Raw genomic sequence first — 14,506 nt, forward strand, 5'->3', positions numbered from 1 at the left:
GCCGCCGCCATGGCCAAGGGCACAGACGCTCCGCACTCGCCGTGCGCGCCCGGTTCTGCTCGCCGCCCGGCTGGGCTGCCCTGGGCGCGGGGCGCTGGGACCCGCCTCCCCCGGGGGGCGGGACCCAGGGCAGGGTGGGGAAGGATGCGGAGGGGTGGAGATGGGGTAGGGAGGCGTGGGGAGGGGTGGGGCGGGGAGACACCCCCACCTCCCGGCCGCTCCGTCCCTTGGCGCTCACCCCCACCTGGTGGACGTGCCCGGGAGTGCCCGAGCTGCTCTCCGACCCTGCTGCGGGACTCCATCCAGCCTCTCGGAGCCTCACCGTCCTCATCTGTAAAATGGGATTGGTAAAGGCGCAGGATCGTTTCCGCTCTCGTGAGGTTTCAGTGGCTGCTCATACGATGGGAACTGCTTTCCAGTGTCTTCCGAGTCCTGGGCTGGGGGTGGGGTGGGGTGGGGTGGGGGCGGGACACGAGGATCTTTTTTGCCTGGTCTTTCCCATAACATCTCTTCCTAGCCACAGAGTCACCCAAGGCGGATTCGTGGGATGGTTCCTCCTGGTTCCGCCTCCCCATTAACTCTGCAAAGCCCCTTCAGCTGCTGACTCCTGTTTGCTCGCAAAGCAAAGAGATTCTAACCTGATGTTTGTGACCAAGGGTATCTGGTGTCATCACAAGTATCATCTCAGAGAGACCTTCCCTGTCCCCCTCCCCCCGCACCTGATAAAACTTAGCAGCCCCCCCTCCGGCCCCGTACCCCCCCCCCCAAAAGCCTCTAAGGAAAATACAAATAAACGTCCTAACATGCTAAGGACGATTTTTCACCTGCAGCCTCTGTAGCTAGGGTTCCCGATGCAAACTAGGTCCTGACAGTCAGAGGTCCTCACTTGCGATCTGGAAGGTAGAAGTGAGTGGATTCTGTCCTTCTGGTGAATTTCTCTGGTGGCAAGAGGGGTCACAGAGGAGCAGGTTTCCTGCACCAGCATGCATCCTGTACCAGCTCCCTGGGGGTGGCAGCAGTAAGGTGTCTTGACCCCTATTTTCTGGCCCCTGGGTTGCACTTAAAAGGTGAGCATCCAGAGCCTCAGGTGGCAGCAGCTTCCCAGGTGGGTCAGCGCTGCGGTGTCCTAGCTGTCAGCCCTTCCAGGCTTCCCAGCCATCCCCTGAGCACTTCATTCCCTGCATTCAATCCTTCCTGTTGGAAATACCTAAGCACCTGCCAAGTGCTTGGCCCAGAGGCCCGCCTGGAGTCAGTGCGAGGTGAGCTGCCATCGCTGTAATGACAAGTCCGTGCACGTGCTGAGAAAGCCTGGGGACCGTCTCCCAAGGCTTGTTCTTGCCTGCTTTACAGGACAGGTGGTGGCCATGTGTTTACGGTCCTTCGTTCCTCAGCAAACATATACTGTTGTCCACTGTGTACCCTGCACTGGGCTGGGGCAAGGGCACACAGGAGAGTGTCTCTCAGAGTTGGACGTCTCTCTATGCGTAGATGTCCATGACCGTCTTGGGACGTGGGTGGGGGTGGGGGGTGGCTACTTCTGCCTGGAGTTGGAACGTGTTTTCCAGAGAGGTGATAAGTAAACGGAGTCGTAAAGGATGAGCAGGGGAAAGGGGAGGAGCCACAGCAGCGCGAAGGCTCAGAGGGGACTGTGTGGGGCCAGTCTGCTGTGTGTTTGCAGCTCTGGTGGGGGCGGTCCTGGGGGCTGGGGCCTGTGGTTGTGGAGTGCGGGGCACCGTGGTGATGAGCTGGGGCTTCATCTTGCAGAGGGTCTGCGGGAGCTGAGGGCTCCTGGGGGCAGGGACTTCGTGCCCCTCTCCCTGGTGTCCCCAGAGTCTGCACTGAGCGTAGTTCGGGGACTGTTTGGGAAACGAGTGAGTGGGAGCCACACAAGCGGCAAAGGCTGACCCTACAGGGACCGGGCAGGAGATGATGGTCCCTTCAGGTGGGGCCACCGACCTTGCCCAGCTCCTGGCAGCAGGACCATCCTGCCTCGGCTGGCGACCTCTGTCTGACTCCACTCCCAGGAGGTCCCAGGCTCCCACTTGCATCTTGTGTCTAGTTTCTCCCCCCTGAGCGCCATGCACAGCCGGTCACGTTCTCCCAGGACCCGCCACCAGGTGGCGACATTGGCCATACGACAGGACCGGTCCCCCTTACCCTCCCTGGGGGCTAAGAACACCTCAGGCAGGCCCCAGGGAGCAGGTGTGGGTAGGTGGTGGAGAAGGAAGGATAAAGTCACTGGGTTCAGGGCACTGGCTGTACAAATGGGGAAACTGAGGCCCAGAGAGAGGAAGTGGTTTGCTGGAAACAAAGGCATAGAAGGACATAACCAGGTCTCTCCCCTCCCAGGATGGGAATCAGGGAGGGGCTCAGAGCCACAGACGCCTGGAAGCAAGGGGTGGTCCCCTAACCATGGGGGTGTCTGTGCACCCACAAAGTCTCAGGACGACTCCCCGAGTCTGCGTGACAAAGGGACAGTGAACACCTCTGGGACATCAGGAAAGGGACCTTGAATGAGCAGAGCTGTGGACATCGCCATTTGGGACACTGGACAATACGAGGCACACGGCCAACTGTCCATCAAGAGGAGGCTCTGCGTGTCACCTCCCAGCAGACTCCCCATGACCCAGTAAAGGCCCTGCCACCAGGGGCCCCTCCGCACACATGTGACTGGAAAGCTGGTCTTTGCTGGCCATGGAAGCTATGGGCCTCATGGCCTCAGTTTCCCGACAGCTAGAGCTGTAAGGCACAACCCCATAATCTGCCCGTGGTCCTTACCCCTTGACCTAGCGGGGGCAGTGAGCCGGGGAAGGCGCTTCGGCCGGAGTCCATTTCCTTTAGGAAGATGGATAGGGTGGAATCCAGGGGGCCAGCATGGAGGTGGTGTGGGAGGAGGGGCCAGGATCTGTGTGTGGCCGATAGTGGACGTGCCTAGGCTGGGGACCTAGGGGGTCTCTGCAGAAGCCTGGCCTCCTGCCTAGAGCCACGAGGAAAGGTGGCGGACTGCCCTGTCTGCAGCCCACCTACCTACCAAGGGTTAAGACCTTCCAGGCAAAGAAAGGAAGGAGAAAACTGCTGTCCTGATTTGCTTAATGAATGTTAATTAAAAAGACAGAAGATACCAGATTCCTTCAGGACAAAGATGAAAGGCCGGTTAATTAAATCTGGGGAGGTGGGGCCGGGACCAGCTCACAGCCTCCTTGGAGCCCAGGATTGGGGCAAAGTAGCCCCCTTCCGGGGTCCTGAGGCCCTGATAGTAACTCGCGTGGGCCCCGCCCCTCTGGGGTGCCTCGGTCTCCCTATCCGGACAGGTTTCCCGTGACACCCTGCCTGGCTCCAGGCTCTGGAAGGCTCTCTGTCTGCGTGCCTGGGCCTCAGTCTTCCTTTCTGTTAAATAGGGAGACTCTAGCTGCTCAGCATATAAGCAGAGAAGGCGTGAAAGCAGAGGCTTTACGGACTGGCTCTAGCGGACCCCCAGGACCCGGCTGGCAGGCCCAAGCCTGTCTGTTGGCACTGCAACCACCCTCCTGGGGCACCATCCTGTCCCTCTGAGCAAGGACATGGTGGCCATCACAGAGGTTTCCTGGGGGCCGGGCCCGGGCTGAGGACACCACATGCATGAGTAAGTGTAAACAGGGAAACTGAGGCTCAGAGGCAGCCCTTGCCCAAGTCAGTGACCGAGCCTGGATTCCAACCCCAGGATCCCTGGCTCTAGGACCTATGCTCTTTTCTCCTTGCCTCCTCCCTCATTCCGTCCTTCCTTCAGGGAGCACCTATGCTGGGCACTGGGGTTGCCGCGGTACCGGAAGTGAGTGGTCCACAGACTCATGGGGCATCCTGGGAGACTAGGGAGACAGACAGTGACCCAGGAAACAAACTGAGGAATTAGGCCATGACAGGGCACAGTAAGAGTCGCAAAGGAAATAGGCGAGGGGATGGGATGAACTCCAAAAGGGGATGAGTTTAGTTTGGGCAATCAGGGGAGGCTTCTCAAAGGAGGTGACAGATCAGCAGATGGGATGGGGGGCAGGGTGGGAAGGGAGGGCTCCCACTGATGGGAGCTGACAGGGGCCCCCAAGCCGTCACCCTCACAGAGCATCCTCTCCCTGTAGTTAACAAGTTCAGACAGGCCGAGGGACATGGCTGGCCTCGGGCATGTCACCACGCAGTTTCCCCACCGCAGCTGTGCCCAGCCAGAGCAGGCCTGAGGCCTGGATGAGTCAGCCCTGGGAAGCCCTTCAAATGGAGGCGGTCCAGAAGGACAAAGAAGACCCCATCTGAGTGGCTGGGGGACTAGAGTCTGGGCCACAGGGGAGGCTCCCTGGACAGACATTTACTGAGTCCATGTGCCAAGCCCTGGGGACGGAATGATGACAAAACTGACCTTGCGTGTGGGGGACCCAGATGATAAGCTGGTAATTATAACCCAGAAGCCCTGGGGGGGGGTGAGCATAAAGAGGACATGCTCACCCACCACGTCTGGACAGGCCAGGGAGGTCTTTCTGGAGGAGGTGGGGTCAGGGGGGCAGGGATGAGCCGTCCAGGAGAGGGAACAGAAGGTGAAAGGCTCAGAGGCAGGACTTAAGGAAGCTCTGTGGCCGGAGGTGTGAGTTTGGGAAGAGGCCAGGTGGGGCGGCAGGGGTGGGAGCCCGTGGGGTGGGGTGGGGGAGGGGCACTTCACTGGGGGCTGCCTGTGGGAAGGTTTCAACGGAGACAGGACGGAGCAGGTTTGGTCCTGGAAAGCACGCCCTGGCTGCTGCAGGTCCTATAGCATGGGCTGCAGGGGTGGGCACGGGCCGTCTGGAAGCTTCCAGGGAGATTGGGTGGTGGCCTGGACAAGCTCTGCAGGTCCTGGGGAGGAAAACCACCCGTTGGACCGGAAGGGGGTCTCTGGCTGGGCCACCTGGGGAGGACTGCTATCCTGAAACGGGCAGGGGCCGAGCAGCAGGTCCGGGGAGACAGGAAGGTCAATTTTAGGTACTGACAGCATCGGTCCAGAGGTCATCCGCGATAGGTCTCCAAGAGGCCAGACTCTTCTCCCTGTCTGGCCCCCACCTTGCTGTGTGTCCTTGGGCAAGTCCCTCCCCCTCTCTGGGCCTCAGCAGTCCCACCTGTACACTAGAAGGTGGCATGGGATGGCTTCCGAGGCCTGTCTGGAGCGGCTCCCCCTCCCTAAACCTCTCCCAGGGATCCAGGCTGCTCCCTCTCCCATGAGAACCTCACCCCTAGACCCGCCTCTGGTCCCTACTGGTCTGGCTTCTACTTCCTCTGGGCACACAGGGTCTAGGACAGCCACCCGGGGCCTGGGACTCCTTGAGGAGAAGCCCGTGGCCAAGTCCATGCAGCCCGGGCTTGTCATGCCCAGACCCTGCCCACATGCAGCTGAAGTGTGACATGCTGCTCATGGATGGGTCCGGCCAGGGGCACCGGAGCTGTGGCACCCACCCTGGGGGTGAGCACCCTAGCTGCTCCCAGTGCCTATGCTCACCCCAGCCTGGGGATCCCTTGAGGGTAGATAGGGAGGGGTCTGACGCACCCCCTGGGCAGGTGGGAGAATGGGGGCTCACGAAACGTCCAGTGAATGAATGGATGATGAATGAATGGTAAATGCATGCATAGTAAGTGAAGAGAGGGCATCCACCTGCCACCCTCTCCCGCTGGCCGCTCTCTCCGGCCACACTGGCCTCCTTCCTGAAACAGCACATTCCCACCACGGGGCTTTTGCACATGCTGTGCCTTATGCCTGGAGCCCTGTCCCCGGAGATCTGTGCATCCCTCCCTGCCCCAAGGTTCCCGGAGCTCACTCTGTGCTCCCTGCCTAGGCACACTGTGTCATCTTCCTCCCTCACCTTTGCCACGCCTGAGAAGCCGTGTCTGTACTTGCCTGTTTTCCTCTTGTCTGCCTCCTCCATCAGACTGTGAGCTCCCTGAGGGCGGGGGCTGCGCTGCCCTCCCCACCCCTGCCCGGGGCCAGCAGGTGCATGTGTGGGATGAATAAATGGAGACAGAGTATCCATAGGGCACAAAGCAGCAGGAGCAGGACCTCGTGTCCCACAGCAGAGTGACCAGCTCTGTGCAGACACGGGTCCTCACCAGGGTTTCCCACTGCAGGGTACCTGCCACCAAACATAACTTCATTTCAGAGCTTTTTGTGCTGAGGACAAGGAAATGGCAATTATAAGTCCGCAGCAGAACCCGGCCACGAAAGGGAAGGCGAAGGAAAGCACTGCTGCCTTTAGGGATTCTGAATCGATGCCGTGAACACTACTGGGACCACGCTGGGACCCCCAGGTCTGAATTGGACCCCTTCTGTCCCTAGGGCCTGGCCCCACCCTGCAGGGGCTCCCATGGCCCTTGGGTAAAGGCAGCCTCTCAGACTTTAGCTCTTTAAACCCCAAAACTCGTTGGCCAGCCTCTTCCAGACACTCAGACATGCCAGGTCCCCTCCATCTGGAATGCTCCCCAGGACCTTTGCACCCACCAGTCCCTCCATCTGAAATGCTCTCTCCCTCGTCTCCCTGGGCTGATTCTTTCTCCCCCTCTTGGCCTCAGGCTCAGGATAATGTTGCTTCCTGAGTAAGCCCTGCATGGTAACTGGGCTCCTGATTTCACATCACTTCTAATCGTCATTATTAATCCTATGCCCTTTGCCCCCACTAGGCTGGCGAGCCCAGAGGACAAGAATCATGCAGTTTCCTGCTCTGTTCCTGACACACACCCCGGGCAGGATACACACCAGGTGGTGCCTACACAGCATAGGGTGAAAATACAGGCGAGGGAGCGAGGGAAGGAAATCGGGTGGAGGAAGGAGGGAGGATGGACAGACAGCAGGCAGGAAGTAAGCAGAAAGCAGTCTGGCTGTGAGGCCCAGGCCTGGCGGGGTTCCTCTCCCGGCGGGTGGGCCCTTTAAGGGGGCGAAGGCCAAGGGCAGGGAAGAAGCTGACGGGGAAGTGATCTACTGGCACGCCTCGCCCTTCACGTGGCTTTATTTTGAAAACGTGAACTTTACAAATGTCAGGGAAAGGTGGGATTCTCAGCCTGGGACCCGGAGAAGCCGATTAGCATTCCGGGCGCCCGCACTAATGGGGCCACGCACAGGCTGCGGGAAATTTATGCCGCCTGCTGGGGCCAATGCCGAGGCCCGGGCGGGAGAGTCTAACACATAAAACGGCAAGGATGCGAAATCGATGCCTCCCCCAGGAGGACATGGGGCCACCGTGGGGACGCCCGGAGGACTGGAGGCAGGCAGAGTAACCCCACCGGAGTGGGGGCCCAGGGGGCAGGGCGGGGTTAGAGGACCCCCGTTTGTTGCACCCTGGGCGGGGTGACCCCCTCATCCCCCCTCCATCAGGCCAGGCTCTATCCCAGACCACCCGCCGACAAAATCACACGGATTCCTCCTCCCTCTGGGGGAGGAGCACGGATCAATTCAGGAGCCCCATGCTTCCGGAGGAAGAGACAGAGGGTCAGGGAAGCCACACCACTAGGCCAGACTTGAATCCAGTTCTCTTCGACTGTTAGCAGCCTCCTTGCCCTGCCCTCCCTCACCTTCCCCGGTTTCCGGAACAAACCTCAGTTAGGATGGTGCGATCAGAGTTCCCTCCAAGAGCATGTAGGGAGCATGCATGGGCCACAGAGCACGAGGCCCCACCGGCCCCTCTGCTGGAGCGCCCTCCCCGCAGCGCCCCGAGACCCAGCGACCCCGCAGGTCACTGTCTGTGCCCGCCCGAGGCAGGGAGATTCCGGGAGCAGAATTCTTTGCAAACCACCTTCGTGCACCTGCTACGTCGCAGGGCTGTGTCGGGCTTCCATGTGGATCTCGGTGTGAGTTGTGAGTCTGGTGTGTGTGTGTGTGTGTGTGTGTGTGTGTGTGTGTGTGCGCGCGCACATGTGTGGGGTGTGAATATGTGTACTCTGTGTATGTGTGCGTGTGTGTGTGTGGCAGAACCTGGGCTGGGACCGGAATGGGGCTCCCAGGGGCAGGCCGGCTGCAGGCCGCAGTGCTGTGAGCTGGAGAAGGATCAGTGCCCGGATCAGACGGGGAGGGAGGCCCCGTGGAGGGAGGCCCCGTGGAGGAAGGCCCCCGGAGCCCCGGCCACTGCACTGCTGTCACAGGCCCCACAGCCTGGCTGGCCTTGGGCCAAGCAGTGCTGAGCCCACTCTGGGCTGGGGAGACACAGAAGGGGAGAGCACCTGGGGGTTGGCAGATTGGGGGCCAGAGGCTGGCCACTCGGGGACAGTCCCTGGGGGGCTGAGGAAGAGGCCCCGTAGATCACTGCAATCATGGGGTGCCAGAATCCGCACAAGATGGAGGCCCCCGAGGGGCCAGGGAGGGTAGACATGAAGCCGGTCCCCAAGGGTCTCCAACTGTGTCCTCCTGCGGGGCTGGGACAGTGCCGGGGGTCAGCAATGACCCCAGGCCCCAGCCACCGTGTCCTCCTGTCGCCCCCAGAACGGGGCCTTGCTGGGGGGAGGGATGCACCCTAAGTGCCCGTCAGTACTGTGTGCGGAGTGCGCGCCCCGCCCTGCGCCCCGAGCCCCTTCATCTTGGAAGCCGCCCCTGCTCTCAATGCAGAGACTCAGGGCCGGTGACCTGCGCATGGTCCCCTGGGCACAGAGCAGGGGTGAGTGCAGAGCGGAAGGACGGCTTGGCCATTCGGTGCGGGGTTCCCGTGGGAGAGCCAGGCAGGGGTGCGTGTCATTAGCCTGCGGTGTTCCCCACACGCAGAAGGGCCAGGACACGGGGCCTCCGGGAGTCCCTGCAAGCAAGGGGCCAGAGGCTTGGGCTCAGGTCCTGAGTAGGGACGCCGTGGCCCCGTGATGGACAGAGGGCGGGCCGGGAAGCCTGCCAGCGGAGGCCCCTAAATAACGGGGAGTGACCAGCACGTCTGCTCCCTGTCCCAGCCGGGGGACAGGCTCTGCCTTCATATCGGGTGATCGATGGGCCTAATATGGGGCTGGAGACGGCGGGCTGGCAGCCCCAGCCCGGTCTGCCGGCTGCCATTTGCCCATATATTTATTTATTTATGCATTCTCCTCCATGGCAAAAGCCCAAAGACAATAAAAGAAATTGAATTGCATATCAGATGGGACATCAGAGGGAGATACGACTGTAAATCGCCTCCTATTTATTCCATAAATATCAGCACCTCCCGAGTAGCCAGTGCCCGTTATGAAGTTATAATCAGGAATCTGGCCCCGCGATGCTCCCCACTGGCCCTCCCCCACACGACAAACAGGCTGGGTCCCCCCAAAATAAGTAACCGCTTCCTCCGGCCACCTGCCCCCGACGGAGACAGGCATCCGTGTGGGGTGGGGGAGAGGGGCTGCTGCTGCCCCCAGCAGGGAGCGGGGTGTGCGGGAAAGGGCAGGAGGCGGCTGGCACTACAGTGTGCCCAGGCCTGGGGGGGAGGGGAGTAAGCTTCTCCAGGCCCTCCGCCCCCTCCCCCTGCCCACTTGCCCCACTAACACCTGGTTGGAGCCGCCACCCTTTCCTCTCTCTCTGGGCCAGTTCTTTGCCAAGGGATAATTTACATTCGGGAAAATGCACGCCTAAGTATACGGCTCCATGAATTCACACACATGTGCCCTCATGGGCTGCGGCCCGGTCACGGGCACCCGTCCAGCGGAAGCTGCCCGTCCCTCACCTCAGGTCATTTTGCAGGTTCGAGAATTTCGGAAGCCTGCGGCTGTGTCCTCTGTGCTCTCTCGTGTCTGGTTTCTCGTCTGTCCACCGTGCATGTATGTGAGATCCGTCCGCGCCATTGTGTGCGTCGAGGTCCTTCCTGATCGCTGCCGAGCGGTATTCCACGTGCGACCACACCACTGTTTGTTCAGCTGTCCCCCGTGGGTGGACGATTGGACGGTCTCTAAGCTGCCGTGGGAGTCCTGGGGTGTGTCTTCTTGTGGATACAGGCGCTCGGGGCTCGAGCAGACAGCTGGGAGGGGATCGTGAGGCCGCAGGGTGGAGGTCCATTTAGCACCAAGTGCCAAGTGGGTCTTCGAAGCGGGTGTGCCGCTCTATGCGCCCACAGCAGTGGGTGCAGGTTCTGGTTGCTCCAGGGTCGTGCCTACACTTGGCTTCGTCTTGTCTTTAATTTTAGCCATTCTGATGGCTTTGTTCTGAGATCTCTTTGTGGTCTTAATTTGCTATTTCCACCACCACCTCTTCCCTAGATGACTGCATTGGCCATGCCCCCCGCAGGGCACCCAGGGGGACCCCCCCCTCTTGTCTGGTCAAGACCCACCTCTGCTCAAAACCCCCCCATGGCTCCCAGCATCCCCTTTCCCATCCCTGGGACATGATTCAGCACCTGGCACAGAGCAGAGGCTCAGCCAGTGTTGGCTGAACCATTGAAACGAGTCAGTGGCGGGCAACGTGGCATTTTGACACGACACTTTGAAGATGGAGGTGAAACTGACAGCACAAAACGAACCACTGTCGAGTGTGTGACTCGGTGGCGTGTGGTACGTTCACCCTGCTGTTCAGCCCCTGTCCCTGCCTTGTTCCAACTGACAGCCCTTCAGACTGGCCTCATCGGCCTGGGACAGAACCTCACTTTCTCTCTTTAACAACCGAATGTCTCTTGAGGTTCTCGCCAGCTCCCTCCCAGCCCCGAGTCTCCCTGTGCCCTTGAACTTCTCTTCTCCCGTGTTTTTAATGATGGTCGAAATATCCCACCTTGACGGTTGGCTGACCTGGGGCTCCATCCAAGCCGAGTGCTCAGCACCCCTTCAGCGGGGGAAGCAACTCGTGGGGCTCCCCCTCCCCTGCTCCCGGCCCCCCTACCCTGGTCCTCAGGTCCCCTGGAGGTAGGACGGCCCTGGGCCAGCTCAGCCCGTCTCCCCCATGCCCCGGGCCTCCCTCCTCAACCTGCAAGAAGCTTTCCTTTCCTTTGGCTGATAACCGGGGCAGGGGAGGAAGACCCGATTTATTTGGCAGCCAATAAACAGCTGCTGTGATAAAGTTGGGTGGAGAAAGTCTAAAGGAGGAAAAATACCCTGGGTAATGCCATCTCCTGCGTCTTTATATTCGGAAGCGGATCGTTCTGGACGCGGGCAGAAGGCCTGATTTAATATCCTCATGGAAAATACTGCACCTGATCCAATTACCACGGGAATTTTGATACAGTCAGCAGTCAAGATGAAAGATTCAGAGGCGCTCACCGCGAGAGTAAACACAGAGACCGAATTACCCCGACTCCCCAGGGGTAGATAAGCGGGTTCGGGTCACGGTAGGGGCACCTCGGGCCAGGCTGGGGGGCTCGACGGAGGCCGGCGTGCGGCCCTCGGCCCCTGTGGCCACGCTGATCGGTGCCTCGGCAGCCCACTTTGGTGCCTTCCTAGCCAGAGGCAGCCCTTGGGTTGGAGCCCTGGCGTGGCAGGCCAGCGTCCACGCGGAGAGGGGTCCCCACGCTGTACGCGTGGTGCCTGATGCCCGGTCCCTCCCCCACGTCACCCTTGCCAAACTGCGACCAGGCTGCTGCATGAACAACTCTCCATGTGCCCTCCTGGCCCAGTCTCCAGGCCACCAGGCGGGCTCTGCCTCAGCCTTTGCCCCTGGATGCCTGCAGCCGCCCCCCAGCGCCCCTTCCCCATCTCTCTGTGTCACCCTGCCATCCTCCCAGGACCGATGGCTTACAAACACGAGACTGCCGTCTCTTCTGTGCTCAGAACCCTCAGTCACCTCCAGTTGGTCCTTAGAAAGTCCCGAGTCCGGAAACTCCTCGAAGGCCTGCTCACCTGGGGCCCTGCCACCTCTCCAGCCTGGCCCCCATCTCCCTCCGCCGCACCCACCGGGCCCAGACCGCTCAGGTGTCCCTGTTACGTGCACCCCGTACCCTTGTCCTTTTCTGCACAACATTGGCCGTGACTGTAATTACAGAACCGTCCGAGCCCTGCGTGTTGAACACCCATCTGCCCCACTAGATCTGGGCTGCACCGATGTCAGAGGTACCAGAGGCTGCGGCGTCAGTCCTGCACTGGCCATGCAGCTTCGGGCACGGATCTAGACTCCCTGAGCCTCAGTGGACTGACCTGCACGCATCCTGGAGGGGATGGAAGGATCCGGCAAGGTGCTGACAGGGAGGAATGTGATAAGGAGCAAAGGTTCTGCAGCCATAACCCTGGTCTGCCACTCACCAGCTCCACGACTCAGTTGCCTCATCTGTGAAATGGGTCCTCATGACAATGACTCCAGTTAATATGTGTCTAATGAGCACCACAGTAGGGTTAGCTTTGTTGAGCTCCCCACCCCTTCCTGGATATTGGTGGAGCTCCGTGTATCTTGCCCCCTCGTTGAAAGGGGAGGCAACTAAAACACCCCCCATCACGGACCTGTGGGGCGAGGCCTGGATCAAGGGTGTTTCCCACCAGAGTCAGACATCAGCCCCTTCACCACAAACCTGTGACTACTGTCCAGTCTGTTACCTCTGGAACCTAGCTCTAAGGAAGGGACATGGCAGACCAGGTCCACGGGAGGGCACGCTTACTTATTTATTTAAAGTTTATTTATTTATTTTGAGAGAGAAAAGAGAGAGAGCACACAAGCTGGGGAGGGGCAGAGAGGAGAGAGAGAATCCCAAGCAGGCTCCACACCATCAGTGCAGAGCCCGATGTGGGGCTCGAACCCACAAACTGTGAGATCATGACCTGAGCCGGGATCAAGAGTCAGATGCTTAACTGACTGCGCCACCCAGATGCTCCTATTTTTTTAATGTTTATTTATTTTTGAGAGAGAGGGGGCGTGTAGAAGGGCAGAGAGAGGGGGACAGAAGATCCCAAGCAGGCTCCATGCTGTCAGTGCAAAACCAGACACGGGGCTTGAACTCACAAACCCTTGAACTCCTGTACTGAACCGTGAGATCCTGACCTGAACTGAAGTCGGATGCTTAACCCACTGAGCCACCGGGCGGCCCAGGAGGATCCATTTTGATGTCCCCATGGGGACCGGAATGTAGCCTCCAGAATGGATCAACTCCCTGGGTGGGCTTTTGTGCACCAAAAAGATTATCCAGACAATGCCTTTGACTTTAAACATTAACATCTGATTCCTGAACGTTACACATTCAAAAGTGCAGTTCTTTCTTGAGCTTTTAAGTTCACTTTACATAGCTTACTATTCTATTTCTATTTACATATTGATAAACAGCGCATTTGAACAATCCTTTGTGAGCGCCCTTTGATTACTGTTTGGTCCCATTTACAAAACTAGTTAATCAAGCGCCTTTAAACATTTTAAGCTGCATGAATAAATTGAGAGTGTTCCATTTCTTCCTCGGTCCCTGCAGCAGTCCGCTGAGAACGCAGCCTCTCCACTGACGGAAACAGACACTTTGTACACTGCATTTACACCCGCGGTGGCATTGAGCTTCCAAACTTCCTAAAAGCACAACTTAAGACCCCAATTCAATTTTTTAAAATTTTTAAATGTTTATTTATATTTAAAAGAGAGAGAGAGGGGTGACTGGGTGGCTCAGTGACTGCAGCTCAGGTCATGATCTCACGGTTCGTGGGTTCGAACCCCACGTCGGGCTCTGTGCTGACAGCTAGCTCAGAACCTGGAGCCTGTTTCAGATTCTGTGCCTCCCTCTCTCTCTGATCCTCCCCTGCTCATGGTGTCTCTGTCTCTCAAAAATAAATAAAAAACAAAAAAAAGAAAAAAATTTAAAAAAAAATAAGAGAGAGAGAGACAGATGTGAGTGGGGGAGGGGTAGAGAGAGAGGGAGACACAGAATTGGAAGCAGGCTCCAGGCTCCAAGCTGTCAGCACAGACCCCGACGCAGGGCTCAAACTCACGAACCGCGAGATCATGACCTGAGCTGAAGTCAGATGCTTACTGACAGAGCCACGCAGGCGCCCCCTACAACCCCAATTCTAAAGCAAGTGCTCACTTCCATATTTTAAATCCGAACTGCAAGGCTGGGCTAGTACCTTAATCAACAAGATATTCCTGAACCACAGAAATGCTTAAACCTGGGCACACTCAAGACAAAAATATTAACGTTATTGTTTTGATTCTCTTAAATGTGTCTATTCTTTTTTTTAATTTTTTAAGCTTTATTTACTTATTTTGAGAGAGAGAGAGAGCGAGCGAGCACAATCAGGGGAGGGGCAGAGAGAGGGAGAAAGAGAATCCCAAGCAGGCTTCACGCTGTCAGCACAGAGCCCAACGCGGGGCTTTAACCCACAAACCACAAGATCACGACCGAAGCTGAAATCAGGAGACAGACGTCTAACCGACGGAGCCACCCAGGTACCCCTTAAATGTGTCTATTCTTAATTCTAAGCCTTCCTGAGGTTGAACGATGCCAGCCTGGCACGGGCACGACTTGGGGGCAGCTAGAGATTTGAGGATCGTGTTCTCAGCTGGCGGAGGGTTTTAAGGACCCGCTGGCCTGGCTGGGGCGCCCACCGGCCCAGCCTCCGCCTCCGCGGCCCGGGCCCCGTGCCGGACTCCCGGGCGCCCCTGGCTGGCCGGGCCCAGCCCCTCAGGCCTAATTCTCCT

General features: G+C 58.7%; 1 protein-coding gene across 1 annotated transcript in view; it reads right to left on the reverse strand.

Annotated features, from left to right (window-relative positions):
- LAMC3 (laminin subunit gamma 3) overlaps positions 1 to 14,506 on the reverse strand; it is a 79,537-nt gene that overhangs the window by 59,368 nt on the left and 5,663 nt on the right. Inside the window, exons 3-4 of the mRNA XM_029921056.1 lie at positions 3,194 to 3,299; positions 209 to 331 (exon numbers count right to left, since the gene is read on the reverse strand). Coding sequence (XP_029776916.1) covers positions 209 to 331; positions 3,194 to 3,299 — 229 coding nt within the window. The remainder of the gene's footprint in view (positions 1 to 208; positions 332 to 3,193; positions 3,300 to 14,506) is intronic.

The sequence above is a fragment of the Suricata suricatta genome, chromosome 13 (genome assembly GCF_006229205.1).
Source record: "Suricata suricatta isolate VVHF042 chromosome 13, meerkat_22Aug2017_6uvM2_HiC, whole genome shotgun sequence".
NCBI classification, from domain to species: Eukaryota; Metazoa; Chordata; class Mammalia; order Carnivora; family Herpestidae; genus Suricata; species Suricata suricatta.